Below are 21,409 nucleotides of genomic sequence, written 5' to 3'. Positions count from 1 at the left end.
ATCCCTTCTTCCTTCCTTAGTTCTATGCGCCAAAGCTGAGCCAGCATCAAGAGCGTGACCGCCTCTCCCATATCCCTTCTTCCTTCCTTAGTCTTCTTTTCTCATGAGTGCGGCAGTGCGTACCACTACTGCCTCCTTCCTATCACACACAACATGTGAAAGGTTTGTCCGTGATGCTCTCCGCACAGAAGGGGAGAAGGGGATAGTGCTCAGGAGCACCGAAAAGATGGCCCTAGGCAGTGGGGAGAGGAGGAGGAGGAGGAGGATGACCAAAGCCAACAGAGGGCTGTGGGGACACCACTGCAAACGTGGGGTAGAAACACTCCAGAGGTCTGTGAGGGAGCCAAATGAAACAAATGATATCTCTGTGCAACCCTCACATGAAAGCTTGGGCACATTTGTCAGAACTCCTGATTGGCCTAAATGTTGAAACACAATCCCTCATTGGTCTATATGGCACAGGTGCACAGAATATAACACACTCTGTTGTAGCCAGTTCATGTCACAAGCACTGCCAGTTACCATGACAACCAAAGATTTGCTTCCCAACAACCCTTCTCTCTTTCTACCTTGTTAGTACCAAAAGGTTTGGCCATATGATGTCACTTTGTGACATGATATGTCACAATCCAAACCTTTTCTATCAGGAGAATGAAAGGCATTGTTCCTAATTCAAGTGAACACATATCCGAAAAAGTACTTCATTACCCAAAATTACCGGTAGGATATATTTCACGTAGCTATTTTTCAACAAACAAGCTCTATTGCCGTGCATTGGTTCTCTACAGTGTTTTGGCAAAGAGCACCAGAAAAATATACTGGTTAATACTAGGAAATGACACTCCTATGGTAATGACTAGGCATGTCTGGCCAGACACTTCAGAACAGAGCATAACTTCCTTGGGTAAAATGTTGTAAAGCCTTCTTCCAAACAGTGCAAATGAAATGACCACCATTCAGACGTTAAAGAACATGTCTCTGGGAGGAAATGGTTATAGTTTCCCCTTAGTAGACCATCGGGCAGTCTAATTTGGCATGATAGGTCATCAGTTTGATACTTCTTGTCACGTACAGCCGTATGTATGTTTCAACGGTATCCAGTCATTTTACCGAAAAAAATCAGAGTGGTAAGTTTTACCGAAGTAAAAAATACTGAACATTTTAAATAAATATATATATATATATTGTAGTTGGGTAAGGGGTTAAAATGGGCTGGGATAGGTTCGAGGTTGGGTTATAAGAAAAGAAAAACTGGATTTGGGGAAGCAAAGTAAAAAAAAAAGAATTCTGTACTTTTTCAGTATTTTGGTTGCGTGAAATGTACCACTCTGAAATTTGCTTTGATAATATCACATATAACCGTTTCAACTTCCGTACAGAAGATTATTTTAAAAAACATATTATTGTGTGTATGCATTCTGATCTTTTGTAATCAGAATGGGTTCAGGTTCAAGTGGAAACCCCATATATTGTGTGCTCTAAGAGATCTAAAAAAAATCTGTTATTCAAGTCTTATATTGCATACTGCATACAGTAAACCCATGCAAGCATTATTTGATGTTCTATCATGACCATATATGTAATTTGCAGAATTATGATGAAAGGATACAAGCATCCCCTGGAGGAGGAAGACATATGGGCATTGAGATCCTCGGACACAGCGGAAGAAACCATTTCAGAGTTTTCCAGGCAGTTTCAGAGGTCATGGGACAGAACCAAACAGTGAGTCTACATTTGATCGGGCTGTCCTAAATAATGCATGTGGGGAGGAAAGACAGGTCAGGGGCAATGCGTTTGTCTTCGAAGCAAGACAATGCAGCGCAACACAGGTTTGAATCCTGATCCCACGCGTAGAAACCACCCATTGGCATTAAGCGCGTTATAAATGAGCAATTACAATTGAATGTATACAGCAACGCATTTTGGAAAAGCAGCAAAATATGAATTCTAGTTGCATAACCGTATTTACCGGTTTCATTTGATTCAACAGAATTGAGGCCAGGACATTGACAGCTTTTGGGCAACAGAACAGAGAAGCCCAGAATGTGCAGGACGAAGCTGATCAAGTGGAGCTTCTCATTAAGAGCCCCGAGAAGCAGATGAGCAGCGGTGTCCTGCTGAAGATTATATGTCGTACGTTTGGAGTCTATTATTTGATAGGTTCCTTCTTGATGCTCCTCTTCACGATCCTCATGTTTATGAGTCCGCTAATTATGTGGTATGTGTTCGATGTTCCAAAGTTTATACACATATATGTTTTTGCATTGTTTTTCTACTGCAGTGTACTTGTTCTCGGTCTATTCTTGCATCTTAGGAAGCAGGGCTGCAGATGCGAATTTGATTTAGGAGTATTTTACTCCCTGTGTTCGGAGTAAACAAAATTTGTAGGGAGTAAAAATTTTGTTCTCATTCACGAATGGAAAAATTTAGGCAAGCAAATATATATTTTAGTCATAAATGTTTGGCAATTTGGTGTAATCCCAAAATTCGGGATATTCTTGTATGGCAACATTTTTGCAGGTATATTATCACATGGAACGAGATCATCCTGGACAGTGCAAATTCTACAAATGAGGTTAAGCTTAAATGTTCTCCCAAACGTAGCCATTGTTTGATAAATGTTTGGGGCAACCTTAGGAGCTATATGCAAGTACTTCCATTAACATGCAGTTATCCAGTTCGTGTTCCCATTTAGATGGTGTGAGAGGTTCCCGGGTGCATACAAGATACAAAATGAATGGTGGAAGCACCACTCTTAGATTTTCAAAGAATAGAATACTCTCAAATGTGCTTACTCAACATATCAATCGGTCTCTAACAGAAGCCTGCAATGCACTGGTACCAGAATAATGTTTAAATAAAAAGAAAGACTGAGTGCCTCTCATCGGTGCTGTTGACCACCTTTGTAGTAGAAACTACTGCATTTATCTCCAACCATAAGACATATACAGAAAAATTAAAGATAAAATGAAATCATAAGTCTTCTTGAATTAATTAATCTTTATTTGGAAGAACAACGCTTTATAAAAGATAACATACAAACTGTACAAAATGGAAGAAAGTATATAACATAATCAAATGAGCACAGTACATTCAATTGTAATTATAAAATGAGGGTCTGTGCAACCGCAATCATTTGAGCACATTTTCAGCAATCAGCTGTGTTGCGTCTTCTAGATACATATACACATCCCCAGCTTCCTCTTTCGATAGCAGTGATAATATACGAGTAGTAGCTTCTGTTATTGTAGTGCAATTTGTCTTCCTTAAAACTGGTATTAAAAATTTTGACCTGAATTTGTAAAAAGCTGGACAGAAAAACAAAAGATGAACCAGCTCATGAGATAGAATAACATTGCATGGACATTGGTCCAGGACACGGTTCAACTTTTCTCCAATGCAATTACACCTAGGAGTTCCTCTTTATATTTAATTAGGTATGCATTCTTCCACAGTCTTATCCAATGCAAGACCGGCTTTAGACTGTCCAATTTTGTCTTCCTGTCCAATCATTTTCTAAATGGACTGCTATGTTGAGATCAAATTTGGGTAGTCCTTGAGTGCATTTTAGAAATGTGTTTTCAGGCACAATCAAATTACACCCCTGGCTCGAGAGCTACATTTCAGACTCATAAATGCTGTCCATTTTGTAGACTTCTATGGACATACTAACAACCTATTGTCGAAGCCCTTGGCACATTTTGAAACAGAGGTACTACATTTTGAAACGGTCCACATGGATTGGTTCAAAACCAAACTGAAAGCCTACCTCCTCGCATCCGAGTTACCCTCTTAACGTGCTTCTCATCTGCCTGCTAGCTAACATGTTTCTGTTGCCTCTAACCTGCCTCTGTCTCCCACTTCCTCTGCCTCCACTCTAGCATTTCACCCATCATGGTCATGCCCCGAAAACAGCTGGATGTACCGCCTACCTGCACTTAAAAATGTCCAATATTGGTTATCCTTAATCTATTTATGTCCACTTATGTATTGTCCCCAGTGACTGTTCCGTTTACTTCCCTCCACAACCTGGTCACAATGTCCCTCAAACTCACCCCATTGTGAGAAGCTCACTGCTCCGTCAAATCTGATTTCTTATCTATTGTATGTTCTTTTGTGATCAAAAGAGCAATGTTCCTTCTGTATATAAATAAATAAATACAAATATTGACAATTTCGATTTACTTCAGCCAACCCCCATCCTTATAAAGTCTTAATCTACAATAATAAGGAAAGCATACCTCCTCTATGGGAATGCATCAATGCATAAGATGACCTTTTTAGGACAGGTTTGTTTCTTGCTACAGGTCACCATCTTCATTTTAGTTTGATTTATTTTAAGGACCCTATCATCACATAGGTCTGAAAAAATCTGACTTGTTTTTTGAGGCCACTTGGGGTTTTCATTACAAGGACAGCATCCTCTGAATATAATAGAATGATATAAGAAGCACCACACACTTGCAGTGATCAGCCTGCACTAATTCCAATTCAGGCATTGATGCAGAAGCAGAGGAGGGAAGAACACAACCCTGCCTAACGTCCCCTTTTCTACTGATGAAAATTGTTGTATTTTCACCATCTAGCCCCCATATCAATGGTCCCCTGCTCTCATGCTAACATTCGGTTCTCTAGTGGAACACGAGAACGAGAGCACCGGATACTACACCAACTTACCTGGAAACTTGTCTTATAGCTCCTGATTGTTCCTTAACAAGCAGAGCATTACACTGGTGACGAGTGGCCCATGTGGTCGGGGAGCAGTCAGCACAGCACCCACTGCCGACCATATTCCACAAAGCGAGTGCCACCCCCCCCAGGGGAACATTAAAGACTCCACATAGGGTAAAGCAACTCAGAAACATGTGCAGCATGCCGCTGAAGTTATTGCTGACTTCTGTAACCTGTGTAGAGTGATGCCAGTACTATGTTAAGTGCATTAACAGTATCCTTCCGGTTATAACTCAAGTGGGGCAGAAGGTGTAAACCAAGAGAGGTTCCAACACCGTGTTGCAGGTCCATGTCTTTTGAGAGCACTGGGTGTCAGTCCACAAGTTGAATTCAGTGCGTGCAAAGAAGTTCTGAAACCACAGGTCTGTGGGGAAAAGGCAGTCTTGCACCATTTGCATGTGCTCAGCACGGGCAGGTGTGTGCATTGGCAGGACTTGAGAAGCCAAGGCTATAGCATAAATTGATCATCAATACGGTTGTGGCATCAGAGTAGCCATAGCTGGTCTATTGTTGAATGATGACGTAATATGCCGCAGGGCACAAGTGTGGGAGTGACGCATAATGCCATACTATGGAGGCTGTTGGAACCATGACTAATGCAGTTCTTTCCTAGGCCTGTTGTAACTATGATGCCATTGTTCCTCTGGGAAGTGTCGGGAGGAGGATGGACCATTGGGGGGAAGGAGATTCAGAGAGTGACGGTTGGCGGCAAACGGTTAAAGTGAAGGAAGTTAACTTGTGGTGTAGATGTTGGAGACATTGCAGGGCATACATAAATCTTACCTCCGAAGAGTTGTGAATTCACTGCCCATCGCGGCCACATCACTCGTTTTGGTGATAAGGATGGGATACGCTGCTCCCGCTGTCACCATCAGCGATCTGCGAGAACGAGGCACTGCTGCTGAAGAGGTGGTCCGGGCTGTGTTTGGTACCGGCAGAGTGTTATGTCTGTGGGCTGCAGAAGGAAGTGCTGTTGGGACGCAATGGTGCATTGCTAGCATGTGCTGTGTCTGGTTGTGGAAGTTACAACTGACGCTGGAGCGACCACTAGCCCACATATAATGTTTGGCCCTTTTATGATAATCTGTTGTAATGGAGGAAGGAAAATTGAAAGATAGGGCGCCCGTAGTCCCATGCTCAAATTGTCAGTGCATGTGAAGGCGACGTGTTAGAGTGATGGAGCAGCGACCCATGATCTGGAAGAAATTTGGAAATAGAGGGTGATTGGGAGAGGGATAGGAATTACTGGTTGACTTTTACGAAGTCTGTAAATCTCCCACCTATGTTCCTACCAACACCGGGCTCTTCCACATAGTAATGGGGATGTGGAAGGAACTTTGCCAGACCAATATGGAGGCTTAGGTTGCCAAGGGTTTCCGCCCCTCAAAAATTAAGAGGTCTCGCAGCCACCTGCGGATTTGAGAGAATTAATGCAGAGCAGGTCCTTTGTGAACAGATCTTAATGCATGCGCATAGTCAGAAGATTAAGAAGCATGTATAGACAGAGAAAAATCCAGAGCTTGCCAGCATGATAGGGATTGCTCACAATATTGGAATGTCTTAAGGGAATGTGAAAGAACTGAAAATGGAACATTTGCATATGCATTGCATATAGTGCAAGGACTACATTGCTACCCAGGACCTTTAAGAAAGAAGAACTTAATGGATCTCCAAATATCTCTGAGGGTGTCAACCATGGGTGATTTGCTTGTTATAGATGTGGAAATGAAGGACATTTTGCCAAAGATCATGAATTTCCCTGCGAGGTGCAGACATTTTGCAAAAACATGTCGTCAAGTAGAGGCGAATAGAATAAATGTGGTCTCTGATGAGGCATGAGGAAGTTGATGTAGTGTTGATAGTGAGAAGGATTGTATATGCCCAAAACCATCTGGTGCTGTTCACCGTGATGGGTATGCCACGAGAGTAATGGCAGACTCTGTGTCTAAACATACTATTCTACCTAGGTCCATGTTTGGCAAGATATGGCCGCAAGTGTCTGCAAGCATCAGATATCAACCCTAGAGACAACTAAGGTGAGAAAATAACCATACAAGCGTTTGCTTGAGCATGTTGCTCTTATCGCGGAAGAGCAACTCAGACGTGGACCAGGGTGTGCCAATTATTGGGTGGCTACTCCAAGTTGCACCATGGTGAGCCCGATCCTATCTTGGTTGTGAGAGCTCTATTGATGCGGTAGTGCAGTTTTCCTGATGTTTTCCAAGAAAGGTTAGGTTGTGCTAAGGGTTTTTATAACAAAAAAATACTGAAAAAGGAGGCAGTGCCAGTAGCTCACAAGTTACAGAAAGTTCCTATTAATTAGCGGATGGAGCCATCAGGAATTATAAAAGATTATGCAATGACAAAGTTATAGAACCTGTTAATTCTTTAGAGTGGGTTTTACCCATTGTACTGTCACGTAAGGAAAGTAGAAAATTGCGGTTGTGCGCAGACTTGGCAAGTCTCAATCGATGCATAACCGTGGAGCGTCACCCACTACCGCAGATCCACGAATTAGTGTTGATGATTGGTGGTGCACAGTTTTACTCCACACTTGATATGACAAATACCTACTATCAGATACCGTTATGTGACTGCATTGTAGATCACTGATGAGGTATATCAGTTTACCGGGATGCCGTTTGGTGCGGCTAGTGCCTCATCAGTTTAACAGCATTTCAGGATAATATTTTGGTTTACACTGACGCATTGGAAGAACACTGTAAGGTTTTGGCAAGGGTACTGGATATATTGAAGAATACTGCTCTGAATTTGAATGAAGTAGAAATACCACTTTGATAGATGGAACCTTGGCCATGCACTTTCTGCACAAGGCATTAAGCCTAAGAAAAAGCTGTTTGATGATATTATCAAAGTGCCCTGCCTCCACAGTAAGCAGCAATTCATGTTTCTTTTTTGGGCCTTAGAGTTCTATTCTAAATTCATATCAAATTTTTCAGTGAAAATTATGGAGGTGTTGCTGAGGAAGGTTCAGCTCTTTGTATGGGATGAAATGATGAATGGGTGTTTTAAGCAGATGAAGGTGAAATAACTAATTCTGTAGCTGTAAAGCCTTTTGAGGGTAAAAAAAAGGAGTGCATATTTTTGTGTGGATGGCAGCTCAAATGGATGGTGCAGTTTTACAACAACGCCATAGAGGGACACATGATGCTGTACGATTGTTTTATTGCACTCTGAATAGGACAGAATGTCTGTACTCTGCTATTGAGAGAGAATCTTTAGCATTGCGGTGGGCAGTATTCCGCTATCCTATATTCCTTTAGGGGAAACGTTTCACTTTGCACACTGACCTCAAACCACTTGTTAATTTGCAAAAATTCGGTTGTGTAAGGAATAATTCTCCTCCACTGGCGAGATTAGCGGCAAAGCTCCAGCCTTGTCAGTGTGAAATATATTAATTTGCCTGGTAAGAGTAATGTACAAGCTGACTCCTTGTCATGACATCCTATGGAGTGTGTAGAGAAGGACAATGGAGAGGTATGCCTAGGTTGATGATTGGTAGCTGTTCAAGACTGTGAAGCAGCAGCGCCTCGGCTGGTGCCGCGGCGGCCGCGGCATGAAGCCGACCCGCACGAGTCGGGAGGCGCTGTCGCGTCCGCGGCCAGAGAGGCCGGAGAAGGGAAAGGGAAACCCGCGGAGACTAGCCGCACGGCTAAAGCCACTACGGGGGGACACGGCGAGGCCACACAGGAAGCCGCTATGTACAGCCGCGGCGGGGCCGCTCGTCTCTCACCTGTTCGCCCCAGTCCGGGGGGTGGGGAGCAATGTTCGCGGCGACGACGGGATACGGGGAAGCAGCGCCCGGCTCGCTGGCCCCGTGCTGCTCATGACGCTGCCAGAGCTGCACGTTGCTGGGGGGGGGAGGGCCCAGCCTCAGGACGCGTCCTTACGAGTCGCGGCCACAACCGCTTAGCCAATACCACCGCCCTCCACCACCAGGGGAACGGGGCCAACACCACCGCCCTCCACCACCAGGGGATCGGGAAGAACGACACGCTGGGATGGCAACCCTTAAGAGGGGAGGGACCATGTCGCAAGGACCAATAAGAAGGGGGTTAACTCAAACCCTCAGGGATTGGTGGGGGCTTGATACCTCCACCTGTGATAAAAGAGCACCCAGGGAGACTAACGGTTTGTTCTCATTACACAGGAGACGGGGAGGAGAGAGGAGAGCGAACCAGAGTGGTGGGCCTATCCGGACAGCGGCTCGAGATAGGACCAAGCCAGGCCCAGTACCGTGGTATTATAAGAGGACAAGATACCGGTGAAGTTAACCGGGAGGACATAAGACTTTTCTTTCAGCATCTGCTGCCTTAAACCCAGAATAAATATTGTTTTAGCACGTGCCTGTCTCCGACTATAATTCCACCCTTCACACTGGCGACGAAGGTGGGATTTTTGACAGCGCGATGGAATCGTTAATAAAGACCTTGTCTGAGGGCCAACAACAATTGCAACAGATGCTACAACTGCATTCCCAACAAGCAGCTGCGGATCGGCAAGCCTTTCAACAAGCCATACAGCTGCAGGGCTCTATATTGACCACCGCTCAGGACAACCAGCATGAGGCCATGTCCCGTCTCACCGATGCAGTGGCCAGCACTAGAAACCAACCACTGGTGCCCTCGGCCCTCCTACAAAAATATAAGGACAGAGAGGATCCCGCCTTCTTCTTTACTAGTTTTGAACGTATAGCCCGAAACGCACAGTGGCCTCCTGACCGGTGGGGTCAGTACGTCGCCCCCCTACTGTCCGGGGTGATGCAGGGCGCCTATCAGGCGGTAAATCCCAACGGCAACACGCCGTACGGGGAGATCAAGGCGGCCGTACTAGACCGCTTGGGCTTGGACGACGAGGCCTACCGGATCCGACTGAGGGAAACCAGGCTCAGGACCGGGGAGAATCCACGCCAGCTGTACTATAGGATAAAGGACCTAGCAGAGAAGTGGTTGTTGGCTCCAAACCCCGCTAACCAATCCCTAATCGATAAAATAATTCTGGAACAATTCGTCGAAGCCCTGCCCGGCCAGATGCAAAAATGGGTTAGGCAACACCATCAACCCACCCTGACCGAGGCCGTGGATATTGCATCGGCATACCAGAAGGCAGGCCATTTCCGACTACCAGCTACAGGGGTATCGGCCCGCTTCGCCATCCCGATATCCGACCCCCACATGATTAGGGGTAACCGAGCCTTACCCATAAGATTGAGACCTCCCGATGAGAACAACAGGAGACCCGAAGACAAGAGACCAGGAAACGAGGAGAGGGGCCCAGCACCGACCCCTAGCTACAAGCAACCGCAGTGCTATGAGTGCAACGAGTGGGGCCACATAGCCCGGTTTTGTCCCAGGAGAAGAACAGTCGAACCCATGGACATCGGCTATCTGACCCCTATGGACGAGAACGGTGTCCCAGGACCATATGTGGTGGACGTTCGAGTCGACGGCAGACCATCACGTGCCCTTTTGGACAGCGGCAGCAGGCAGACCGCCATATCACCAACCGTGAGTAACGCTCCCTGCTTACCTAACGTAACTGTACCTATCCGATGCATTCATGGGGACACCAAATGTTATCCGATGAAGGATGTAGTGATTGACTTGAATGAAACCTCTTCTCCCTTGAGGGTTGCCGTCCTACCTTGTCTCCCAACCCCGGTGGTAATTGGGACCGACCTCCCCGGTTTCGGTCGGACATTAAGGGACACCAGGGAGGGGCAGTCCCCGTCCAAAACCGATCTGGTAGGAACCGACCCCGTCTCCCAGGAAACCCCACCCGGGCGAAAGAGGAGGACCCGGATGGCATGGTGTCAGGCCAGTTACATGACCCGACCTATTGACTGGAAGCTAGAAGACAACGAAGACACCATAAGGTGCGAGACCCTGACCGACCCCACCCTACGAGTGGCCAGAGAAAGAGCCGCCCGGGAAGGGGAACCCAACATCGCCAGAGGCCCAGGGTTTCTACTGCGACAAGGTCTCCTATACCGAAGGTATAAGGGCGACGATGACGCCATGAAGGAACAACTGGTGCTACCAAAGAGCCACCGACTTATAGTGCTACAACTGGCCCACAACCATCCCTGTGGAGGTCACATGGCCTCTCTTAAAACGCAACAAAATCTACTAAAGAGGTTTTACTGGCCCGGCATTTATGGAGAAGTTGCCCAACACTGCAAGAACTGCCCCACCTGCCAATTGACTAGCGGGGTTCTACCCGCAAAGGCACCACTACAGAAAATGCCCCTCATTGCGATCCCATTCCAGAGGATCGGCATGGACATAGTGGGACCCCTGGAACCAGCCAGCCGGGGTTATAGATACTTACTGGTCGTAGTCGACTACGCTACTCGATACCCCGAGGCCTTTCCCCTAAAGGGAACTTCGGCCCGGTTGTTATGCGACCAGCTGATTCCATTCTTTGCCCGAGTGGGGATTCCCTCCGAGATAATCACCGACCAGGGGACCAATTTTATGTCGACCCTCTTAAAACAAGTATGCGGACAGTTCCAGATCAATCAGTTGAGAACCTCAGTATATCATCCCCAGACTGATGGGCTGGTAGAACGTTATAATCAAACGATCAAGAAGATGCTAAGAAGGGTGACGGGACCAGATGGAAAAAACTGGGATCGGGTGATTCCCCTAGTGTTAATGGTGTTAAGAGACACCCCCCAGTCATCCACCGGTTTTTCTCCCTTCGAGCTCTTGTTTGGGAGACAACCTCGAACAATACTAGACCTGGTTAAAGAGGAATGGGAAACCACAGAAGAAGTATCTTTAACCGAGTATACAGAGGAATTAAAGGAACACCTAACCGCCCTACGTACCCTGGCCCAGGATAACCTTGGACGTGCCCAAACAATTCAAGAAAGAAACTATAACAAGGGGAGCCGTATGAGAACCTTTAACCCAGGGGACCAGGTATTGGTACTCCTGCCCACCAGCACCAATAAACTGTTGGCTAGATGGAGAGGGCCGTACAAGGTCACTGAAGTACTAAGCCCAGTAACCTACCGGGTACACCAGCCTGATCGCACCACCCCTGAAAAGGTCTATCATATCAACCTTCTAAAAAAATGGAATGAGCCTCTTCTGAGCGCCTTTATATGTATCGAGGAAGCCAACCCGGACGAGATCCCGAACACCGTTCCTGATACCCTGAATTCAGTCAATTGGGGAGACACCCTAACCCTCGAAATGAAGACGGACATCAGGAACCGGTTGTCCCCTTTTGCTGATGCCTTCTCCACCTTACCTGGAAGAACCGATGTACTTGAGCATGTTATCAAAACAGATCCCGGACCACCTGTGAGGCTTAGACCCTACCGGATACCCGAAGCCAGGCGAACCATCATCAATTCCGAAGTGGACGAGATGCTAAGGATGGACATCATCGAGCCTTCGGTCAGCGTTTGGTCGTCACCCATAGTGCTTGTCCCTAAACCAGATGGCTCGGTTCGTTTCTGTATGGACTACAGACAATTGAACGCGGTGTCCCGATACGAAGCCTATCCGATGCCTCGGATGGACGAACTCCTGGAGGGCCTGGGAGCAGCCTGTTTCCTAAGCACTCTCGATTTAACCAAGGGATATTGGCAAATACCCCTTCGCTCCCAGGACAGGGAGAAAACTGCCTTTTCCACCCCACGAGGATTATATCAGTATAAAGTCCTACCCTTTGGTCTTCACGGGGCTCCCGCCACGTTCCAGAGATTGATGGACATCATACTAAGACCGCATACTGGATACGCCGCTGCCTACCTGGACGATATTGTGGTATACAGCCAATCCTGGGAATCACATCTGAACCATCTGGAACAAGTAGTGGCTGATTTACAGAAGGCAGGCCTACATATCAACCCCAGGAAGACCACGATGGGAACCAATGAAACCAAATATCTGGGCCACATAGTAGGTGGGGGAGTGCTGAAACCACAGTTATCCAAAACACAGGCTATCCGAGATATACCGACTCCTACCAACAGGAAACAAATACGAGCTTTCCTGGGATTGATCGGGTATTACAGAAGATTTATCCCTGACTTCTCCTCGATAGCCGCTCCCTTGACGGACGCATTGAGACTCAAGGGGAATCCCAACCTGACCAACGACCCGAAGGCCCTGAACGCCATAGCACTCCTAAAACAAAGGATCACGTCCAACCCGGTCCTCTGTTGCCCGGACTTCCAGAAACATTTCTTTTTACAAACGGACGCCTCAAACCAGGGCCTGGGAGCTGTGTTATCGCAGAGGAATGGGGAAGACCTGCAACCGGTGTGCTTCATCAGTCGGAAACTATTGCCCCATGAAGCGGCTTACTCAACCATTGAGAAGGAGTGTCTGGCCATCAAGTGGGCTGTTGACTCGCTCCGGTACTATCTGTTGGGTCGCCGGTTCACTCTGTACACCGACCATGCACCCCTCCAGTGGCTGGCCCAACACAAGGACACGAACCAAAGGGTCCTACGCTGGTTTCTCTCCCTTCAGCCATTTGATTTCGTCACATTGCACAGGCCTGCCAAGTTTCAGCTGGTGGCTGACTATCTGTCTAGGTGTTCACCCTGGCCCGAACGGCCTGGGATTGGGGTGGGGATGTGTGAAGCAGCAGCGCCTCGGCTGGTGCCGCGGCGGCCGCGGCATGAAGCCGACCCGCACGAGTCGGGAGGCGCTGTCGCGTCCGCGGCCAGAGAGGCCGGAGAAGGGAAAGGGAAACCCGCGGAGACTAGCCGCACGGCTAAAGCCACTACGGGGGGACACGGCGAGGCCACACAGGAAGCCGCTATGTACAGCCGCGGCGGGGCCGCTCGTCTCTCACCTGTTCGCCCCAGTCCGGGGGGTGGGGAGCAATGTTCGCGGCGACGACGGGATACGGGGAAGCAGCGCCCGGCTCGCTGGCCCCGTGCTGCTCATGACGCTGCCAGAGCTGCACGTTGCTGGGGGGGGGGGGGCCCAGCCTCAGGACGCGTCCTTACGAGTCGCGGCCACAACCGCTTAGCCAATACCACCGCCCTCCACCACCAGGGGAACGGGGCCAACACCACCGCCCTCCACCACCAGGGGATCGGGAAGAACGACACGCTGGGATGGCAACCCTTAAGAGGGGAGGGACCATGTCCCAAGGACCAATAAGAAGGGGGTTAACTCAAACCCTCAGGGATTGGTGGGGGCTTGATACCTCCACCTGTGATAAAAGAGCACCCAGGGAGACTAACGGTTTGTTCTCATTACACAGGAGACGGGGAGGAGAGAGGAGAGCGAACCAGAGTGGTGGGCCTATCCGGACAGCGGCTCGAGATAGGACCAAGCCAGGCCCAGTACCGTGGTATTATAAGAGGACAAGATACCGGTGAAGTTAACCGGGAGGACATAAGACTTTTCTTTCAGCATCTGCTGCCTTAAACCCAGAATAAATATTGTTTTAGCACGTGCCTGTCTCCGACTATAATTCCACCCTTCACAAAGACATACAATGGTGGGATGCTAAGATTATGGATGAGCATACTTGGATGTTAGAGCAATAGAATGATATTATTTTCAAACAAGTGTGTGGATTCTGCAATAAGGGATGCCCTGCTGAGAAAACCTTGCCAGCAGAACGACAAGATCATTGATAAATAAAGGATGAATTGTTTGAGAGAAATGGAACTGAGCTTAAAAATGACTATTTTGGACCGCCAAGTAAGGTGAGAGACGTAATTATTAAATTGTGCCATGATTTCCATTGTGAGATGTCAGCAATGAAAAGGAGACTCGTAGAGGATTTCTGGTGGCTCGGAATGCATCATGCAGTGGAGAGATTTGTGAAGGAAGGTAAAGTATGCTGTGGAAGAGATAAGGTTCTACAAACTAGGATGCCCCCTGAAAACCTGTTGAATTTCCGAGAAGGCCTTTTTCGAAAAAGCACTGTGGACATTATGGGGACATTTGACACATTGGAGAACGAGAGTGTTGCTAGATGTTAGTGGCTATTGAGTATTATTCGAGGTGGCCTTATGTAGCTTGTTTGTCTGAAATCACCAAAGTAAGCGTGATTGAAGCTTTGAAAAGTTGGTTTGAGTTGGAAGGGTTATCTGTATTGATTGTGACAGATAATGGCATCCAATTGGCTTCTAAGGATATGAAGGAATTTCTTGTTAACAGAGGTATTGCCCATTCAGGCACATCACTTTATCACCCCAAGGCCAATGAACTGTGGGAACGCTTTAGCAGGGTTCTCAAGGATAATGTTAAAATAGCTATATCTAACAGGTGAAGGTGGTGAAACCATAGATGTTAGTCAGTTATCGTTCAACTCCTCATTTCTTTACGGGCCGTACTCGGTTTGAATTACTGAGGGGAAAGGTTATCTTGTCCGTTCCTGGATGTCTTGGGGGTAAGGATAGAACGTTTCAGTTTAAAAGTGTGCATATGAATGAAATGCAGGAACGTGTGAGAGAGCAACACAATGCTATGAAAAATAATGTGGATGCCAACCGCGGTGCACATGTGGGCAGATTTACAGTTGGAGAGACAGTGATGATTAAGCTTCAGAGGAGAGTGTGGAAAGGATTGTCGCAGTACTCAGTGGCAATTAAGGTAGTTTGGTGTTTTGGATCATGTGTGGAACTTGGAGATGGTTCAAAAGGGAACCTGTCCAGTGTGGTTAACGTTCAGCCTAGCTTGGCGGAAGGCAATAATATTCACGTGCAGGCTCGACGTTTCATTTGACAGCAGAACCCAGAGTGTCAGGAGATTCTCAAAGTTTGGACAGGGATTCAAGCTTGTGTTCAGCAGAGCTATCAGAGCTGCAAGAAGTATCCCAAACAGAAGGCATAGATCAGACTGGTGTTCAAGCTAGCCGGTCAGCTGGTATACCCTACACATATAGTGATTCTTTCATGAATTGAGGCTAGTACCAAGGAAAATGATGATGATATGTACATTATATTGGTTTTGTGGTTGTATTATCCCTTTTATTTACATTGTTCTGTTCTTTTCAGTCATGTTAATTGTAAGGGGGAGTGATGTGTTGTAGCTATGATGTCATTGTTCCTCGGGATAGAGCATGGAATGATGAGGGGAAGGAGATTCCGGAGATTCTGAGAGTGACGGTTAGAGGGAAGGAAGGGTAACTTGCAGCATTGGTGTTGGAGACATCTCGGGCAATAATAATAATTAGTACCTGGCGAGAAAAAAAAAGAAAAAGACTTACCTCTCATTGGCTGCATTCCGAGCCTTACCGCATGGTAATCCCGAGCACGCAACGGCGTGCAGCTCGCTCCGGTATCGACTCCCAACAGCATTTTCATTCCGGAATGGCTGCCATGGCGGCCATTTTTTTGTTTACTTTTTTTCAACATTTTCCCATGCCGACTTCAAATGTTCCGCACACCGTTGCAACCTTGGACCCTGGTAACCCAACCTAAAACCCTCCCAAAAACCTTCCCCCAAAGTCCTGGCCCTGTCCCTGTATGGGTAAAAACTGAGCCATTTGTACAAAACCGCAACCTTAACTGGAGTAAAGGCCTATCCCCACAACTCCCCGTCCTGCACCTTGCCCTCTGTCCCCTGATTGTAAACATTGCGTAACACGATGCCGGCCCGTGCATCTGCTGTACTCGTGCTTAAATTTGGACACCATCCTCGTGCAATCTTCTTTGTTGAAAGCCTAACATGCTGCTGAGGGCTGCCCCCTGCCTCCTTCCCCCCACCCCGTCAGGGCGGGTCAACCATGAAAGGGCCAGTAAGGCACGGGCAAGCCGCTCACTGCATGCAGCATTGGTGCTGGCTGCGAAGGCGCCGTCCATTGCAGCCAGAGATCCATGTCAACCTCTCCCCACACTGCTTGACTATCCTCCGCCATCCCCACCCTAAACCCTTCGTCGTATCTCACCCATGCAAAACCCTCAAAACCCGTAAACACCTTTCTTTTTACATCCATGTACTTCAATAACACCACACACCTTTCAGGAAACTTCTCGCAGTAAACACAGTAAAAAGCTGACGTCCAATTGTCAATCGTGACCGGCACCTTTTGGCCTTGTTGGCCAACTCCCTTCCTAAGACCCTTCTTTCGCTCTCACCTCCCTGTGCAGGAGCTTAAAAACGTCCACAAACTCCCCTGCCCATATCTTTTCTTTTGTTGTTCCCATCAAATGCACGCCCAGTGGCTTAGTAAAACCTATATAAGGCATCTTTTTGTCCTTCCCCGTACCTTCCACAACCTTCTCCTTAGGAACCTGCAATGCCTCTGGAGCCACGGGCACCTCCACCTTGTCATTTTGTACTTCCACTGAGGATACACTCGTCCCCCTCTCCAAGGCCCCCGTGGTCCGAAACCCTGTTTCCCCATCTATCCCCCGTGCCTCAGTTCCCTCCCTACATGTCCCCCCTCTCGTGTCTGAACTGTGCCAAGCGGCTGACCACTCCCGTTCCCGCTCACCTCTTTCTGCCCCGCCGTCACCTAGCCGCGGCATCCTGGCCTCCACTCCAACACTCCTCATCTCTTTTCTCACCGGGCTCCTGCTGATGGGACAAAAATTATCAGCAGACTCCCTTAGCCAATTTCCCTGCCGTTCTCTTGCATTTCTGCCACCCCAACCTGACCTTCCCCTTCAAACCTTAAACCCCTTCTCACCCTTTCCCTTCCCCGTAAACCATTTTGCTCTTCCTCCTCCCATTGTCAAACATTCTCCTCCTCCCATTCATCATCCCCAATGAAATACCATTGTTGTTGCGAGAGCACGCTTGGGCCCGGCAGCTCATATCCGGGTGCGTCCGCCGCGTTGCTCCTTTGATGTCTTCTTGGCGAGGCCGTGCCGACAACCGCCTGCTCCTCTCTTCTTGGTCGAGGGGTTCTCTCCTCCACCCTTTGCTCCACCGTGCTAGAGGCGTGCTGCACCCTCAAGTCTGTTCTCTGTATTCGTCAAGAGGGGCCGTACTCAAGCCCTCTCCTAACACCTGCTCAGGAACCACGGGGCCGTACTATGCCCTCCGCCTAAAGCCCTCCTAGGCGGGGAGGTCATTCCGCACCTTTCCCTTTCTACACTATCTGACAGGGACTGCTCCCTCCTCCTCCCACCTACACTCTTCTGTAGGTATTTCCCTCCTCTGCCCCTCTGCACCGCCACCCCTCTTTTGTCCGGGACACCCCTGACCTCACCCCTAGCATGCTTTGTGCACACTACTGGCCCCACTCCACTAGAGGCCTCCACCGTGTCTTTGGCTCCCAACCCACTACCCAACCCTTCACCTACCTCCCCTCAACTCCTGGATGCTCTCCTAGGTACCTCCCTCCTGCTCCTTCTGGCCCCTTTGACCCATACCCCCCCACCTAGCTGCTGAAGGGCTACAATCCACCACTGCGGCAAGGGCCCCATCTACTGCCGCTCTGCGCTGAGGCTTACCCTCTCAGGCCCCCTTTTCCCCCGTAACTTCCCCCACTGCCCCATCCAGCTGGGCTTTGGTTGCCCTGCTAATAATATCCAGCGCCTCCCTCAATGTCTGGGCATCCACCAAGCCTTTCTTCCCAGATCCTTGCCCTGCCATCCTGTTGCACCTGAATAATTAACTGAATGCTACTGCCCCTTGCTGCCCTCCCAAAACTAAGCTAGCCCCTGAGCCAAATGTTTTCCTGCGTGACCTGCCCACTATCTGGGTGGATAATTACCAGGCCTCTTACTGCCACCTGTATAAATCCCCCAACTTAATGGAAGTAATTAAAATCACTTTCTAAATTATTTTTTACATTTTTTTTATTTAACTTGCCACTCTCCCCATGTCTCGCTAAATATCTCTTAGCAGGATAAAATTGCTTAGTATGATTATGAAGAGGGTTCAGTCTGTGCAACTGTGGCAAGCTACCTTAGTTTTAGGATATTATTTTGTGTTTGTTGGACTATTTGTTTGCTGCATGTGCAGCTTGAGACATTGCGACTGACCAATGTCAGAAATATCATGTAGAAGAAAAAATCACAGAGACTCCACTTTTGCGCTCCAAATATAGATTGTATTCAAGAGAAAAGTTTTCAGAATTACTTCATTCCTTTTTATTAATGCATTTTTTTTCCTTTTGTTTGCAAATTCTTGAAAATCATAAATTCATTTTCTTTCTCATTTGTTGCTCAAAAAATAGGAAAAGATACATAGGCTTTGTTTGCGTACACTTCTGTTGCTGTTATTTGAACTGGTTTAACAGTGTACCATAGGGTCTCTGAATTGTGTTTAGGACTAAACAAGCACAATTCAGAGACCCTATGGTACACTGTTAAACCAGTGAAACCTGGCTATGCAGACATCAAGGAACTTAAGGAGCACAAACACATAAGGAAGCATAGCATAAAATTGGCATTACAAACAGTGTCTTTTATACACATAAGCAATTTCCTCCTGAAGAAGAATGCAAAACAAAGTATGGGGAAACACGTGTAGAGGGTGCTAGTTCAAATAACAGCAACAGAAGTGTACGCAAACAAAGCCTATGTATCTTTTCCTATTTTTTGAGCAACAAATGAGAAAGAAAATGAATTTATGATTTTTAAGAATTTTCAAACAAAAGGAAAAAAATGCATTAATAAAAAGGAATGAAGTAATTCTGAAAACTTTTTTCTTGAATACATTCTATATTTGGAGCGCAAAATGGAGTCTCTGTGATTTTTTTCTTCTACATAAAATTGTTTAATACCCTATCGAGTAACCCACTGCTGAAGCTGCTCAGCCCAATACTCCCTGCTCCACGTGTGCTGCCCTATGCAGGCACGACACTGCCTCCTGGAGGTGCGCAGGCGGCACCACACCGCTGTCCCTGCGTCTTGGGAAGCAGCCTTAATAAAACTAGCTGTTTGGCTACCAGCTGAACCTTCCACGTGGAAGACTGCGAAATCGCGGGGACCCGTCTGACGGGGAAAACTTACTGGAACTACCTAGAATGTGCTGGCTCTTTAAGGTGCCCGCACTGCCACCTGGCTGCGCTGATCAGTCACTACGCTCCTGTCCACTACGGAGCTGTGGCAACCACGGACGTGCACGCTTCCCCACGCTTCCGGGCTAAAAGGCACAGGAACCCCCCCTTACACCACCACACTGTCTCTCCCAAACCCCCTAGCCGCACCCAATGGCTCCCTGCACGGCACCCGCTCCGGAATTGCACCTGGGACCAACTACGAACCCCGCCACCAGCAAACCCCTTTGGGTACAATCCTGGCTGGAAGCGCACAACGAGCTGGCACACCAGGTACTGGGGAGGCTTTATCTACAGCACTCCGCAGTAAACCTACCAGCTGTACCCTTCTATTCTATATCCCAAGCTATTTCTGTTTTAATTCTATTCCTACCCCCCACCCCCTGTCACTACTTTTAACTCTTTTAACTACCTGCTAACCCTACCTCACTGCTGCTGAAAAACAGGCCCAACGCAGGGAAGGCTCGGAATCAGCGACCAGGACACACGACAAACGCTTGTCTCAACTGTTGCTTGCTCCTGAGCCTTCCCTGCCCCCTTTTGAACCCCCGGCGGCACTCTATGTGCAGGCCAGCTCGCTGGCCTGTGCAGTGCCCAAAATCACCCCTGGGGAAACGCTATGAGTTTCCCCCAAGGCCCCCCTTCACTCCACATGTCAGGCGCGCAACAGCCATGTGAAGAGGCCAGGCTCATTTGGGGGGGGGGGGGCATGCAGCAGTCAGGGTATAAAATGACCTTTGTCCAGGGCTATAAACATATCTGTGCAGGTCCTGTCAACCCGTGGTGCTGGGCTGGCGCTGCATACACGTCGCCTTTTTTGCCAAGCAATGAATTGGCCTTTACTCCGCCTGAAGGGCTCCCCCTTTAGTGTGCCCCTGGCGAGCTGCTCGCTCGCCTGGTAGTTGCCACATCCCTGATGAAATCTCCCTCTTTTAAATCCTGTTTTGGACACAACAGTCTGCCACCTTCTGCTAGCAGACTGCCGTGCCCCTCGCCTATAGGCTACCAGCCACCCTGTACTTTTGAATATGCAAATCACCGGCACAGCCACTTTTAACCTGTTTGTCTCATCGCTCCTCCCAGAATCATGTGATCTCTTGTAAAATTTGTTGAAAGGGGAGTTTATTCCTCACTCAGCCACTCATTGTTATTACAGCTTGTTTCTGATTAACGCTCTTCTTTATACATTAGCTTCCATATTCGCTTTTCATGATCCAACTGGTTGGTTACTCGCACTCTAGGGCTACTTATCTCCATGGCGTCTCTCTCTCCCAGGTGTATGACTATTTACAGAGCACAAACAATTATGGCAGGTTCGGTTCATGGATTTATTTCACTTTCTGGCTTAGCTGCGTAGGGCATTGGGAGCGAGGGAGCTGCCTCTAGTGACCTCAGCAGGCAGCCATCTTCAGCAACCTCTGTGTATTTGTGGGGGATGTGAAAACTTAACCTTTTGCTTGAACTGTTCTTTTTTAATAACAAACTGGTACAACTGTTGACTGCGCTCCCGTGGGCAATCTGTGAACTTGTTTCACACACCCTGTTAATGATCTCTCACTCCAGTTCATGGTTTTGGTTGATAAATTATATGGATCATCTAATAAGCCTCTCGGGCTGCAGATATTTCCACACCGCAGTACAATCATTAATTCTTTAGAAGAGCATAGAAAATGTGGCTCTTTGCAAAATATAATCTCGAAAGAACACCCTGATG

General features: G+C 47.8%; 1 protein-coding gene across 2 annotated transcripts in view; it reads left to right on the top strand.

Moving 5' to 3' along the window:
• The window catches only part of LOC138569274 (multidrug resistance-associated protein 1-like), a 1,459,677-nt gene that overhangs the window by 441,298 nt on the left and 996,970 nt on the right, over nt 1-21,409 (top strand). For both annotated transcript variants that reach the window (XM_069647112.1, XM_069647111.1), the window contains exons 7-8: nt 1,591-1,722; nt 1,991-2,218. In XM_069647112.1, the coding sequence (XP_069503213.1) occupies nt 1,591-1,722; nt 1,991-2,218 (360 nt within the window). The remainder of the gene's footprint in view (nt 1-1,590; nt 1,723-1,990; nt 2,219-21,409) is intronic.

This window comes from Ambystoma mexicanum, chromosome 2q (genome assembly GCF_040938575.1).
Source record: "Ambystoma mexicanum isolate Mex_15411 chromosome 2q, UKY_AmexF1_1, whole genome shotgun sequence".
NCBI classification, from domain to species: Eukaryota; Metazoa; Chordata; class Amphibia; order Caudata; family Ambystomatidae; genus Ambystoma; species Ambystoma mexicanum.
The sequence above is the reverse complement of the archived record's forward strand: the minus strand, read 5'-3'. Positions and strand labels throughout refer to the sequence as shown.